We start from the raw sequence: 16,227 nt of genomic DNA, 5'->3' as shown, positions 1-16,227 counted from the left end.
CACTCTCAGTCCACAAAGAAGACCCATATCAGAATCAGTTTATCATCGCTCACATATGTCATAAAATTTGTTTTTTTTTTAGCAGCAGCAGTATAGAATATAAAATTATGACAGTACTGTGCAAAAGTCTTAGGCATCCTCACTGTATACATGTGCCTAAGACTCTTGCACAGTACTGTATTACTAAATACCATTTTGAGGTTTGTATACTATTTTGCTTACCTAATGATAGAACAGAGGGAAACCACACCGTCCTAGTACTGGGAAATGGTCAAATCAATATTTAGCAGTACCAGGAAGGATCCCACCCACCCTACTCATGGTTTTTTGTCCCACTCCCATCAGGAAGGAGGCTATGTAGTAATCACACCAGGACCACCAGATTCATCAGTTATTTCCCCCAAGTCGATGCAGCACAAAAAAAACACAATAAGAACACAATAATAAAAAACATAATAAATCTTAATACATAAGATATCTTACATACATTGATTGTATGTCCATAAAATGATGCTAGGCACAGGAGAGTCTGTATATAAGATAACTGACAGGAAATGATGGTTGAGGGGAGTGTAATACATAACATAAGTGGGTGAGTTTCAAATTAAAATCTATCCCTGTTTATTTTCTGACAGGGCATTTTCATCAATTGCCTTCAGGTCTCCGTTTTGATTGTTTGGAATAGATTAGGTTGATTGCCATACTTAACAGGGGAATCTCTGCTGTTTATTGTATTTAGTCTCTACAATTAGTGAAGATTAGCTCTGCCTATTAAGAACAGTTTTATGGGAAACTTCATTTGAACTTTTGCCTTGCACTATAGTTATTTAACATGCTGTTAATTTAAAAGCAATAATGGTGGCATGTTCGTGTACTCTATTACAGCGCCAGTGATCATTGATTGGGGCTCAATTCCTGTTGCTGCCTGTAAGGAGTTTATACCTTCGCCCTGTAACCATGTGGGTTTTCTTTGGGCCCTCTGGCTTCCTCCTCCGTTTCAAAGATGTGTCATTCCGTCATTCAAATCATTGACATACAGTTTCCTGCAGAACACCACCAGCCAATGACGACCAACCAGAAAAGGCTCCGTTTATTCCTACTTTTTGTCTCCTGCCAATCCTCTATCAATGCTAGTAGCCTTCCTGGAATATGATGGGCTTTTATCTTGTTAAGCAGCCTCATGTGCAGCACCTGATCAAAGACCTTCTGAAAATCCAAGTACATAACATCCACCAATTCTTTCTCCAACCTGCTTGTTATTTCTTCAAAGAATTTGAACAGATTTATCAGGCAAGATTTTCTCTTAAGACCATGCTGACTTTGGTCTATTTTATCACGTGCCTCTCAAGTACCCTGCGAACTCATCCTTACCAGTGAACTCCAACATCTTCCCTACCGTTGAGGTCAGACTAACTGCCTATAATTTCCTTTCATTTGTTGCCCTCCCTTTTAGTGATTCATAGAAGATCATTAGTAATGCCTCCACAATCTCCATAGTGGTCCTGCATTTCAACTTTCTACCCAACTCCCTAAATTCTCTCCTCAGGACTTCCTCCCTATGTCATGATACATATATGTTCCGGTTGCTCACCTTCTCCCATTAGAATGACATGGACCTGATATGAGATGTCCCTGACCCTCATACCCTGGAGGTCAATGTATCATCTGGATGTCTCTTTCACATCCACTCCTCTAGCTATGGAATACCCTATCACTACTACAGTCCTCTTCTTCCACCCTTCCCTTCTGAGCCACAGCAGCAGACTCAGTGCTGGAGACCTGGTCCCCATGCACCCCCCCCCTCCCCCAAAGTTTTCAAGGTGGTTTTGGATCAATGGAATGAATGAGGGCACCTTCCATCCTGGTAAAGGGAAATAACTAGACAAAGTGTATTTTTTAAGATGGGAATAAATTTTCTACATTGTTGTGCTGTGATCAGTGTTGCATTGGTTTATTATTGTGACTTGTACTAAGATCCGTTACAGTGAAAAGCTTGTCTTGCGTACTGTTCATATAGATCAATCTTTACACAGTCTATTGAGGTAGAACAAGATAAAACAATAACAATGCAGAATAATGTGCAACAGGTACAGAGAAAGAACAGGGCTGGTAAACAATAAGGTGCAAGATTATGAGATGAGGCAAATTATGAGATTATCCGCATACTGACCATCATTCCTATCCCCATACCAATTCTATTTACTGCATAAATCCCACATCACTCTATGCCAAGGGCTCCTAACCCAAGGTCCATGGACCCTTTGCTTAATGGCATTGGTCCATTGCATAACAAAATTTGGGAACCTCTGCTTTATGTTCTGCTCATTCAAGGTATTGGCATTGGTTTATTATTGTCACAGTACCAAGATATTGAGGCAGTGAGAGAAGTATCGTAACAGTGTGGCCAGCAGCAATTAATATTTCAGGAGTGCAAGTCTTCAGCATCTGCAGCTAGGATGTTATCTAATTCCAAAACTTTGCACTTCCCAGTATACTCAGCTATTTCTTGGAATCATGTGAAATCAATTGAGTTTTCAAAGAGTTTTTGGGAAGCAACCATGTATATTTTCTAGTTGACACTATTGATTGAGGATGATTGCAGACACTTTAGCCTCATCTATGATATTCATATAATGGGGCTCCTTCAATGAAGATATCAATGCCCCTGGAGTCTATTCCTCTTTGCCCACAATTTATCACAGGAAGAAGCCAGATATACTTCAGCCAGTCCTCATTAGGGCAACAGAGGTGGAGTGGATCGGTAGCTTTATATTCCTTGGTATTGACATACCATAGGATCTGACCAGCACATAAGCATTATCACAAAGGCGGCATGACAACCCCTCTACTTTCTTATAAGTTTATGTAGATTTGGCATCTCACCAAATACTTAAACTATTAAATATGCACTATGACAAGTAACCTAGCTGGTATGGAAACACCAATGCCCAAGAATGGAAAAGGCTTCAGAAAATGGATTCAGCCCAGTCCATCAAAGGCAAGCCCCCCCCCCCCCCCCCATGAGCGCACTTACACAGAGCGCTGCCACAAGAATGCAGCATCCATCATCAAAGTCCTCTTCTACCAGTAGTTCCCAACTTGGTCTACAGAACCATGCTTAAATGGTATTAGCCCATTGCATAAAATCCCTGATTCAGACCATGCTCTCCACATGCTACTACTGTTGGGCAGGAGGTACAGAAGCCTTAAGTACCATAGCACCAGATTTAGGAACAATTAGTACCCTACAAACATCAGGCTTCTGAAATGGCATGGATAACTCCCAGATTCCACTACCTATGGACTCACTTTCAAAGACTGTCTACATATTATTTTTATTTGGATATTATCTTCCTTTGCGCATCAATTGTTTGTCTTTTTGACTATAGCTTTTCAGAAAATTCTATTATATTTCTTTATTTTTCTGTAAATGGCTGTTAGAAAATGAATCTTCAGGCAGTACCCATACACTTTAATTCTTTAACAGACAAGCACACCTGGGCTGCAGCCTCACTATTCAGAACTTCATGCTTACATAATCTAAGTGCTATTCCTGTGTGCCTTTCTACACTTAAATCAATTGAATTTGTCAAAGACAAGTTTACTGTCATATGCATAAGTACATAAATGCACAGATGCAATGAAAAATTTACTTACAGAAGCATCACAGGCACATAACATCAGATAAATGAACCATAAATTGTACACAAAAGTTTACAAGAAAGAACACAATTAGGTCAAAAATGTCCATTTTAGTGCAAAGTGATCGAAGTGGTCAGCGTTACTAAATTGTAGCGATTAAAGAGAGGCAGTGAGAAGGAACACATTACAAAAATAAATTCTATTGTTGTCTGCAGTGCTCAGAATATTGCTGAATTATAGTGACTAGTTTGTATCAATTAGTTCAAGAGTGGATTGGTTGAAGGGAAGTAGCTGTTCTTGAATATGGTGGTGTAGGATTTTAGACTTCTGTAACTCATGCCCAATGGCCAGGCAGAATAGTGAGCAGAAATTACCAACCATGAGTCCATGGACCTCTTGGTTAATGGTATGTACAGGTGCATTGCATAAAAATGGTTGGGAACCCCTAATGGGGAGAATCTTTGATTGATATTGTCTTCTCGCAGTAGTACCTCCTGATCATGTGCCCATGATGTATTGGGCTGAAGCCATTACTCTCCAGAGCTTTTTACATTTCTACACATATGAACAGCTATACCAGACCACAGCACCACCTTTGGTAGCTTTCCCCTTGAGGGGGGACGGACGGACACACACACAAAATAACCCTTTAGAAGCAAACCATTACCATTATAGGCCAATCATTTGACTCCAGTTTATGTGGGTTTGAAAATCATCTGTTTAGAGAAACAAGACCTTCTCCATTTAAATATTACTTCCCAAAATTATTCTAGCTTGAATCGTAACTAATGTAAATGCTTTCACTCTGAATGTTATTTGCTTACTTTTATTGTTTGCGTGATACGTGGTGCAGGTTTTCATTGATTTTATTGTATTTCTTTCTATTTACTGTGAATACCTGCAAGAAAATGAAACTCAGGATAGTACATGGTGACACATATAATACTTTGATAATAAATTTACTTTGAACTTTAAAATAACAATTCCAAATAACTTAATATTCAAGACACAGCACAATTAATGTTTAGTGCTTTATTAAATGCTGCAAAAGTAACAGTCCAGGAAGGCAAATCTAGGTTTTTGCTGCATTACAGTGACTGGCAGAATACATCAATGACTGTACAATGCTGAATAACTGACTTAAGAAGAAATGTTCACTTAGTGGTTAAAAACAAAACCTGACCAATTTTGATCAATCAGCTCACACTGAAGGCAACTCTGTAATTAGTTTCTGCCTTGGGGGACAAAAATCTGAAGCAACTAACAATCTGCAGGATGAAGTCAGTGGGTTGAGCAGGTTTGGATCTGAAGCAGCAATAGCCCTTTAACTCCCAGAGATGCTGCATGACCCTTCAGTCTTGGCTTGAAACATTGACTGCTTATTTCTCTCCATAGATGCTGTCTGACCTGCTGAGTTTCTCTGGATTTTCAGCAACTACAGAATCTCTGGAGTTCATGATATGCTGCTTGACCCATTAAGTTCATCCAGCAAACTCCCTTGTTGCTTTAGGTACATTTGATTTACAGGTTGTCACCTGAAGTGATAATCCAGGAGGATAAACATGGATTTATCACATACTGCTTCATGCTTTTGTTGTCCTAGAGTGGGTTAAAAGGTCAGCACAGATCATGGGGCAAAGTGCCTGTACTATTCAATGCGCTATGTTAGCAGCTACACTTCAAATTTCCAACAACTAAGATGAGGAGGAACTGAAATTATATTTTTAATTAAACTCTAATCACAAGGGACTAAATCACAATTCCTAGAATATGGACCAGGTCCAGAAGAACCACCTGTCAGAAGTTTAAGACAATGCAGTTTGTTAATAACATTCACACAATGTGCTGGAACAGTCCAGTTACTTAACCCCGGCAGCTTAACAGGTTCCAAAAGTTCTTGTAGCTAGACTGATGACAGCAGGTTCGAATTGGCAGCTGCAAAGGCCAAACCCAGAAGGATTCTAATGTTTGGATTTCTGCCCACATGGAACCCAAGCCAGTCTGCAGAGTTTTCATAGTAAAAAAATAAATGATAAATGATAGTGGCCCATAAATGATAACAATCATACAAATCAGGATTCAGTATTGGAAACTTTACAAATCCAGCAACTGATTTCCACCCACTAAAATGGTCCAGAATGATGTTCTTTCTTTCCTTTATAAGACAGTTCTCTCAGTAGTAACCCACCTAAATAGGATATACTGGTATCAGGCAGAGATTCACTAGGCTCATTCCTACATGAGAGGTTGTTCTAGGATGGAGATTAGATTATTCTAAATTTAAAGACCTTTATTTCTTTAAATTTAGAAGAATGGGGCATGACCTTATTCAAATACCCAAGACCTAAAGGGGACGTGACAATAGATGTTGCTATTTTTCCTTAGTGGGAGAGTCCTGAATAAGAGAAAATAGTTATAAAATAGGTCAATCCTTTAAAACTGACATGCATAAAAATATCTTCTCTCCGAGGGTGGTGGTGATTGGGGTGGGGGAAATCAGATCATGGAGAAAGATAAGTATTTGAAAGTTGGAGGAATTGAGGTCTGCGAGGTACTGGCACAATAAGAATTGAGGCAAACACAGATCAGCCGTGATCATACTGAATGCCAGGACAGGCTTGAGGGGCCAAGTGGCCTAGTTCTGCTCATGTACTTTAACTTCTAGAATCACTGGCCCACATAGTAATGTCCACCACACACAAGGAGAAACAATGAATACTGTCACAAACCAGATATTGGACAAGGTCAGGCAGCATCTGTGGGAAGGGATAAACAGTTTGGGTGAAGGATCTTGGTACGAAACATCGGCTGTTTATTCCCCTCCATTGATGCTGTCTGACCTTCTAAGTTCCTCAACGTTAGTTGGTATACGAGGCTGCTGATATTGGAGATGAGCCCCTGGATATGTAACAGATATTTTATGAACAGAATGACCCATAAATGGTTGCACTGAAGTGTACACTGCAACATAAAATGCCACTTTTTTTGAAAACAAATTAAAACACTAAGAAAACTCTGTCTACTGGTTTTGTTTACATGAATGGGAGATAAAGAGAAGCCATTTATATGAAAAGCTCCATCTTTGATCCTCCTGAAATCAACTTAAATAGAGACGTTAACTGGCTGCACCTGGCTCCTAACAAGATTAAGACATACATCAACAGGCTCTTGTCTATTACCACAGCTGTATACATGCAGACCAAACCTCCAAGAACACACATTTACTTCACCATTAGGCCTTAAAGTGTCTGAATTGATGGAGAGCCTATGACTGAACAAAAGAAATTAAAGTATTGCTAACATCCTGATACAATTACTATTCATCATTTGATTCGCATTATTTTGGTATTTTGGTGCAAACACGTTAGTGAAAAATGGTTTCCAACAACTATAAATGTTTGTACAACACATTAAATAACATATTGCATAAACTAAGCTGTACAGAATGACAATCCGTTTATAAAACAAAAGATCAATGTATTCGGAGAAGGCAAACGCCAGTCTTTCTTCAACTAGCCCTGTTTCTTAGCGTTTAATTTTATCTCTGCTTTTCTTTACAGGATGAGGATTGTAGGTAATCAGGCTGTTCAAGTTACAATTAACAGTCATAATCATCACAGCAAATGTGGAAATCTGTAAACCTATAGTACAACATATTCCTGTTAGAAGTCGGATTGTTCCTTTACAGATTTTTTACATTATCCTGTAGCTCAAGTCTAAAAGAAATCTACATTATTAAAGAACATAAATGAAACAACATCTTCCTGGCAATATTAAAAGTAGAATACCAGCTAAATAACAGTAAATGAGTAAAGCTGTTCAAACAAGATGGAGGCTAGCTGTAAACTAATACTGAAAAGTACACAACAAAAATAGGATTGGTGATGTTCAGTCCACCATATAAAATGCCTTTGAAAAATAACAATTTCACCTTGAAGTTCTTTCTGTACTTGTGTAGACTGCATTTCTCATCTGTCTGGCATACAGTTAATCAAATTCAAATGACAAAGAACTGTTGGATAAAATGCACTTAGCAGTACAAATATAAAATTCAGCCAATAAGCCATTTTTTTTTAAAAGGAGAGGGATTTATGACCCTTCATCCTGAGGGAGACAATTGTGCTCAGTGAACTCATCCAGAAGATACTTAAGAAAAGATAAGGCAACACGGGTTAGGTGTACCAACTGAGCTGGCCACATGGAAAGTATCGCCCACCTACAAAATCTTTTGTTGTTAGGCCATCAAAAGAAACACATTAATTCAAGCAAATACTTTTATTAGATCAGCATGTTTAAAAAGAGGGCTGGCACTGATGGAGTGGAAGCAGTTTATTAGTTTATTGTTCGAGATGATAAAGGTGAAGCTATATAGATCATTCAGGGCCTGGAGGGCAGAGGAAAAAAAATTGAGATATGGCTAACAACAAAGCTCAGATGTGTCCTCAAGTCAGTGCCATTTTGAGTACCTTTCAATCAATTAAGTGAGCTGTTAAATACATTCAAATGCTTTGTCAACACAATTGTAATGCTTGACATTTTTAGTGGTGCTTTAGTATTTAAAGTACTTTAAATTCTAAAATCCTCATAATGGTGCAATAATATTTTGCTTGAAATTTAGCCTAGTAAATTATGCACATCAATATTTACGCATTTGAAAGCTCTGATGCTCATTTCAATTTCTTTATTTATCCTGTGTTTAAATTCTAACATCATATACACTTAAGAAAACAATCTGATACAAATTGTAGATGAATCTGGTTTTAGAATTAAATCTTTCTCTTACCCCATCATTCAATTAAGCAAACTGTTCAAAACATTCTAACATTATGTCAATGCAAGTGTAACATCTGATATTTTTTTTTAAGTGTCACTGCTCTTTACTTAAAACCCTCCATAATGGCGAATTAATACTTTTTTTGTAAACTAGGTTTAGTGAATTATGGTCTCCAATATTTACTCAAGTTTCAAAGCTCTGATGCTCACCTCAACCTCATTGTTTATCCTGTATTTAAATTCTAAAGTCAGATACGCTTAAGAAAAACATTTAATGAAACTTGAAGATCAATGAATCAAAAGTTTTAGAATTAAACCTTTCACTCACCCCACCCTTTCATTTAATACTGACAGAAAAAAAGCAGCAATAAGCTTCTTTGCCATTGCAATGCAACTATATATAAACAGTACCTTATTTACTTTGCACATCTGTTTCAGAACGAGAAAAGAACTTACAATTCAATAACTGATGGGAGCCAACGATAACTCCAGAACGTTTTTTTTTGCTGTATGACAGCAAACTGAGAAAGTAGCAAGATGCTGGTATTCAGAATGATCCCCTTTAAACAAGTTCTATATACATATATTCTTAAAAAACATATCCTGATTTTAAAACAAAAAACACAATTTATATTTGCATAGAGCATCCATTTTGGATATCTATATTTACAAAATGATATGACCCCGATTTTTACACCGACATATATATAAACACTTTTTTTTAAAAAATACATCTTTGTAAGGAAGTACTTGTGCTTTTTTTAAAAATCAAGGCATTTTACAATAATGAAGAATTTGGATCCTTTTTTTTAATAATGCATTTTCTAAGAGACAATTGAAAAATTCAATTAAAATGGGTGTCATACCAGACATGCAATAAAATAGTTCAGATTTATTTTTACATTATCTATATTATATTCCATGTTAAAAAATCCAGTTTAGACTTCCAGATGTGGGGATACACCTTCCAGTCATTTCATATTGATTGACATCGAAGTTGAACCACAATTGCATCTGGAACCTTTCAGTGTACTGATTTGTACAGGATCTCCAGGCACAGGAGGCCACATTGGGGGGAAAAAAAAGCAAACTGGAGAAACAAATGTGCAATTTGATGCCTGATTCTTCTAAGAGCATTCAGCTTGGTCACACTTTTACTCAGTCCTCTGTGGGGAAACAAAAACAATCATATATAATGAAGGAAATGCAGAAATTGATTTACACATGTTTACCATGATCTTTCTTTAATAATTAAAGCTATTTTGCTGCAGGTTATAATTAACTTAATGCTATCTGACAGATTAAACCTTGTCCAGATTCCATCCATTGCATCACTCTACCATCCATCGAGCTCCCTCTCCACTGCTTCCTCACTATGGGCCTGCAACCTCTTTGTCACATTCTCCTGAGGATTACAGTGGAATATGCCTCCAGGTGTGTGGAGAGCATTTACTAAGAGACAGCGAGACACAAGAGACCAAAGCTGCCAGAATCTGCAGCAACACAGAGGCTGCTGCTGGAACTCAATGAACCAGGCAGTATCTGTGGAGGAAAATGGATAGTCAATGCTTTGAGTCAAGTACCTTAACCCAGACTGAGTCCAAACCAATGGTCTTGACCTGAAACTTCAACTGTCCATTTTCCTCCATAGGCGCTACAGAGGCAACCAGGGCTACAAGCAGTGCCTATCATCACTGGCTGCAGGATTTTGCAAGCCCCTAGACCAGGGGTTTCCTAACTTTATGCCTTGGATCCCTACCATTAACCTAGGCGGTCCGTGGACCACAGGTTGGGAACCCCTGCTCTAGATGGAAGACCATTTCAACCCTAAACACTTTTCCCATAAGGCATTTCTTCTGATAATCACCTTTAATCTATGTTCCCGACTTCTTCATCTTTCTATCCACACAGCCTTGACCATTCATGATTTTAAATACCTATCAGATGCCGTGTAATCTCACCCACCCAAAGAGAAAAAATTCTGCCTTTCCAGTCTATCCACCATACCCCTCGTCCCCCTGACAGCCTGAGAAAAATAGTGTTTGTTTGTTTGTTTTTTTGAGTACTATATCCTATCCAGAGCAGCTGACAGTTTTTTAAATGGGCAACTACTTGCCCTTAGAACTTATGGCAGTTTATACAACAAGATTTAAATAGAAAAGTTAGCCCAAAGACAGAAAAATCACACTGTCCATTTCTGTGATATAATAACTACTTTACAGAAACATTGCTGCAGGCTGTCATAACTTGTATAATAAAAACTCACTTTAATGTGTAATGTTTTAATCAAAATGTTTTGAAAATTTCCAGATCCTTGGGAGGCACAGGAGGAATTTTTTTCCACTCATTTTCTGGGTAGGTTTCAAAATTTGAGGTATCCCCGTCATGAGACAGCTTCGGTACTATTGGTGGCTGAAACAGAGAATTGACCCATTTAGAACAATAATGGTGGACAGATCTCGATTGTATATTCTTGCAAGTGCAGACAATCTAACACAGGACTTCTATATTATTTCTATCCTGACCATTATTTACACCTTGATAACAGATCTTCTGGATATCAGTCTGCTGTTTACGAGAGCACAGTGTACATAAGCTGATCGATATGTTAAGCACAAATTTCCTGCTTAAAAACAAGTAAAAACCAGAATCAGGTTTATTATCACTGACATAGGTCGTAAAATTTGCTGTTTTGCTTTAGCAGTACAGTGCAATACATAAAATATACAAGCTGTAGTTAGAAATATAAAACATAAATAATGCAAAAAAAAAAGCAAAATAGGGGTTGTGAACCGTTCAGAAATGCGATCGCAGAAGGGAATAACCTGTCACTGACACAATAAATTCCACAAACAAGTCAGTGATAAAAAAAAATTGGATTCTGAATTTTAACTGCATCAGCCATTTCCTCTGGCTGCTTGTTCTATAGATCTGCCACCTTTATGTACAAGAACAACTGCCCATCAGGTCCCCTTTTAAGTTTTGTTTTAAAAAGGAGAGAACTTGGAATTTTAGCCTACCCGACAAGTTGAATCACCCACCCGCCCTGCTCCCAAAAAAAATTCAAGTTTATTATATTTGTTTTTGGAATATATTTCAATGTTTTGCCAGTACTACTAAGAACAGTGACATGAAAAAGAATAGCCTTAAGTGACTCAGACTTACCTCCTCAAATCCAATCCTCTTAATTGATTTACTTTCCAGCAGGAAGTATTAAAGCACTATGTAATAATCCACTTGGATCACAATCTGACCAAATGCAGAAACTTTCAAAACAGTTTACAAAGCAATTTTCATGAAATAAATGGCCCCAAGTGATTCAAAAATTTAAAGGGAGCAGCCAAGGATTTATGTTTAGTGACTGTAAGTTTTAAGAGAATGCAGGAAAGAAGAAAATAATTAAAAATCTGCTTTACTACAAGAGAACACTAAACAAGTTTATGCTAGAGAGCAAGCATCCCACCTGAAAAAATGCCCCACCACATCTTGTTTTTTAAAATGGGCAAGTTGGCCTTACAGGGACGATTGGATAATCTAGGGCAGCTCTGGGAAGTTAGCTGCTGATGTGGTCACTTCAGCACTGAGTTAAAGATCCAGATCAAATGCTTGTTTCCATACACCAACAAATGATCAACTGATCCAGCAAATTAAGTACGCATTTTTAAAATCTACAATTAATGATTAATAATATCTTTCAGGAAACTAACTTCTGAACAGTACTTTTTATATACCCTCATGTTCTTAGATTAAAAAAACAGCACCATTAGGATCATTAACAACTTAAAATGTTAAAACAATACTGACTTTTTAGTTAATATGCTTTAATTGACCTGTAATTTAACAACTAAAAAAAAATCTCAATCCAGGTAACTAAACAACCTCAAGACTAACAAAGGACTGCAGATGCTGGAATGTGGAGCAACAAGCTATCTGTTAGAAGAACTCAGCAGGTCAAGCAGAATCTGTGGGAGGTGAGGAATCACTGACATTTTCGGTTGAAACTCTTTGCTCCGACAGTGAAACCTTAGATTTATTTGAAGTTTTAAAAAAAGTATATGTCACCATATACTTGCTTGGAATTCATCACCTTAAAAACAAGTAATTCATTATGAAGAATTCTTATTTGGTTTATAAGTCAGTGATGTGAACATCAGTGACACTTGTTCAAGATGAGAGCTTTGTGGGCGTTCAGGCTCAATCTGACAGCCTAATCAGCGGCAGAAGCAGGCCACAGCAAAGAGGTTTCTCGCAGCTTGACAGCTGTTGTTTAAAAGTTTGGAAGGGACCATGTTGGGAGTAGGCCAGTGGTGAGAGTAGGCATGTCAGGCTTTGGCTTAAAAGGGGCATTGGTTCTGAATAAGCGTCAGTGAAGGTTCCCCCTTTTTTTCCTCTAACTGTACCTAGTGTAGTAAATGGCAGTTGTGTGTTCTTCATGATGGACGTTGGAGTCCCAGGAGACCCAGAGTATCCCAGGGAACTGCATCTGCATGAAGTGCAACAGGCTGCAGCTCCCTGAAGACCACGTTAGGGATCTAGAGCCGCAACTGGATGACCTTCGGCTTGAACAGGAGAGTGAAGAGGTAATTGATCAGAGTTACAGGGAAGTAGTCACCTCGAAGTTGCAGGGGGAGAGTAGCTGGATGACTGCCAGGAGAAATGGAAATGTGAATAGGCAGCTAGTGCAAAGCAGCCCTGTGTCAATTTCCCTCAATAATAAGTATACTGTGGTGGTTCACCCACGCGGCAAGCGAACCGGCTCTAGCAGTCGCGGATGAGTCCGCAGCCAGCGGCAACTGAGAGGGCTCTGAGTGCGGGGCAAACCTTGGCCTGGAACCTGATGTCACTTCCGCCCTGCAAAGAGCGGGGGATGCTGGGAGCGGGCACTTAAGTACGCACAGATTGAAACAGTAAACAGTTCAACCAGACCCTGCTCGATTCAGCGTGTTGCTGTCACTCGTTGCGTATCAGTGCGACCACATTGGTGACCCCGACGGTCCAACGGCATTCGGACCCAGCATGAATGACTCGGCTCTGCAGAATGCAGTTTCCCTTAAACTGCCAACCTTCTGGACCACTTAACCCATGGTCTGGTTCGAGCAAGCAGAAGCCCAGTTCCAGGTCAGGCAAATTGTCTCCGATGCCACCAGGTATTACTACGTGGTGGGCGCTGTCCACCAGGGCCATGTTATCGACTTTCTGCATCAGCCCCCGGCAACAGACAGGTACGAGGCACTCAAGGCCCTGTTAATCCACACATTTGGCCTCTCCTGCTGCAAATGTGCCATGCGGTTACTGCATATGGACGGCCTGGGCGACTACGCCATCAGCCCTGATGAGCGAGATGCTAGCACTGGCAGATGGCCATAAGTCTTGCCTCCTTTTTGAACAGATCTTCTTGGAGCAAATGCCAGAAGATACCTACCTCCTGCTAGCAGATGAAGACTTCAGAGACCAGCGCAGGGTGGCTGCCCGTGCGCCAAACAAAATGGCGGAACCACCATCGAAATTAGCGCCGTGGCACGGCCGAATGCCCAGTGTATTTTTCAGTGGAGTACAGGAAGTTACAGTGGTATGAGAGAGGAGACGGCCAAACTAAATTGGAAGGAGATGCTGGCAGTGATTACAGCAGAGCATCAAATGGCATGAGTTTCTAGGAAAAAAATGAGGAAGTGCAGGACGGATTTATTCCAAAAACAAATACTTAAAAAGCAAAATAGTACAACCATTGCTGACAAGGGAAGTCAAAGCTAATGTTAAAACAAAAGAGACATACAACAAAGAAAATATTAGTAGAAAGACAAAGGACTGGGAAACTTGTAAACCTACAGAAATCAACTAAAAAAACCATTAGGAGGGAAAAGATGAAATATGAAATCTAGCTAGCAAATAATATCAAAGTGGATAGTAAAAGCTTTTACAAGTATGTAAAAAAATAAACGAGAGATGTAAGTGGATGCAGGACCACTAGAAAATGAAGCTGGAGAAATAATAACGGGGACAAGGAGATGACAGAGGAACTAAATGAGTATTTTGCATCAGTCTTTACTGTGGAAGACACTAGCAGTGTGCCGGATGCTGAAGGATGTGAGGGAAGAGAAGTGAGTGCTGTTACTATTACAAGAGAGAAGTTGCTCAAAAGCTGAAAGACCCAAGGCTACAGAAGTCACTCGGACCAGAAGAACTAGAGTTCTGAAAGAGGTAGGAGTAGAGATTGCGGAGGTGTTGGTAATAATCTTTCAAAAATCATTGTACTCTGGAATGGTGTCAGAGTACTGGAAAATTGCAAATGTCACTCCACACTTTCAAACAAAAAAGGAGGAAGACAGCAGAAAGGAAATTACAGACCAGTTATCCTGACCTCAGTGGTTGGGAAGATGTTGGGAGTCGATGCAGTGCATGTTGTATATTTGGAGTTTTAGAAGGCCTTTGACAAGGTGCCACATGAGGCTGCTTACCAAATTAAAAGCCTATGGCATTACAGGAAAGTTACTGACATAGTTAGAGCAGTGGCTAATTGGTAAGAGACAGCAAGTGGGAATAAAAGGATCCTTTTCTGGTTGGCTGCTAGTGACTAGTGTTGTTCCACACGGGTTGGTGTTGGAACTGCTTCTTTTTATGCAGTATATCAACAATTTAGATGATGGAATAGATGGTTTTATTGCTAAGTTTGCAGACAACATGAAGACTGGTGGAGGCAAGTAGTGTTGAGGAAACAGGAAGGCTACAGATTAGGAGAAGACTACGTACACAACGCTGGAAGAACTCAGCAGGTCAGGCAGCATCCGTGAGAAAAGAGTAGCCAATGTTTCGGGCCGAGACCATACAGATTAGGAGAATGGGCAAGAAAGTGGCAAATGAAATACAACGTTGGAAATTCATGGTCATATACTTTGGTAGTATAAATAAACTTGCAGACTGTTTTCTAAGTGGGAGAAAATCCAAAACTGAAATGCAAAGAGACCTGGGAGCCCTGGTGCAGAACACCCTAAAGGTTAACTTGCAAGTAGAGTCATTGGTGAGGAAGGCAAATGCTATGTTAGCATTCATTTCATGAGGTCTAGAAAACAAGAGCAAGGATGTGATGCTGAGCTTTTACAAGGCACTGGTGAGGGCTCACCTCAGGTATTGTGCACAGTTTTGTACTCATCTAATAAAAGATGTACTGGCATTGGAGAGGGTTCAGAGGTGGTTCACAAGGGTGATTCCGGGAATGAAAGGGTTATCATACGAGGAACATTTGATGGCTCTGGCTCTGTACTCACTGGAATTTAGAAGGATGGGGGGGGGGGGGCGTATCTCATTGAATTTCTCAATGTTGAAAGGCCTAGACAGAGTAGATGTGGAAGGCCAGGTTGATAGGTGTATTTAAGGCAGACCTTGATCAGTTCTTATTTGGACAAGGCATCAAAGGTTACGGGGAACGGGGCTGAGGAAGGGAAAAAAGGGATGTCATGATTGAATGGCAGAGCAGACTCGATGGGTCAAATGGCCTAATTCTGCTCCCATGTCTTATGGTATCACTTTCAAGGCTTTTACCCATCTCTAACACTTTTACTAACCAGATCTAGAAAATAATTGTAAGATCGCTAATTAAACATGACAGAGTAATAAATACTCAACCATGATTAGTAGACAGCAAATTTATTTTTTATTTATTGAGATACAGTGTGTAATAGTCCTTTTGTCACTTTGAGCCACACAACCCAGCGATCCCCAATTTCACCCTAGCCTAATCAATGTACAAAAGCTAATTAACCTATCAACTGGTATGTCTTTGGACTGTGGGAGGAAACTGGAGCACTCAGAAGCAAC

At 39.4% G+C, this 16,227-nt stretch overlaps 1 protein-coding gene across 1 annotated transcript in view; it reads right to left on the bottom strand.

Annotated features, from left to right (window-relative positions):
* Window positions 1-4,659: 4,659 nt before the first annotated feature.
* The window catches only part of prkx (protein kinase X-linked), a 124,856-nt gene continuing 113,288 nt past the window's right edge, over window positions 4,660-16,227 (bottom strand). The window contains exons 8-9 of the mRNA XM_059963751.1: window positions 10,682-10,827; window positions 4,660-9,581 (exon numbers count right to left, since the gene is read on the bottom strand). Of these exons, the coding sequence (XP_059819734.1) occupies window positions 10,702-10,827 (126 nt within the window). The 3' untranslated portion in view covers window positions 4,660-9,581; window positions 10,682-10,701. The remainder of the gene's footprint in view (window positions 9,582-10,681; window positions 10,828-16,227) is intronic.

The sequence above is a fragment of the Hypanus sabinus genome, chromosome 3, assembly GCF_030144855.1.
Source record: "Hypanus sabinus isolate sHypSab1 chromosome 3, sHypSab1.hap1, whole genome shotgun sequence".
NCBI lineage: Eukaryota > Metazoa > Chordata > Chondrichthyes > Myliobatiformes > Dasyatidae > Hypanus > Hypanus sabinus.
The sequence above is the reverse complement of the archived record's forward strand: the minus strand, read 5'-3'. Positions and strand labels throughout refer to the sequence as shown.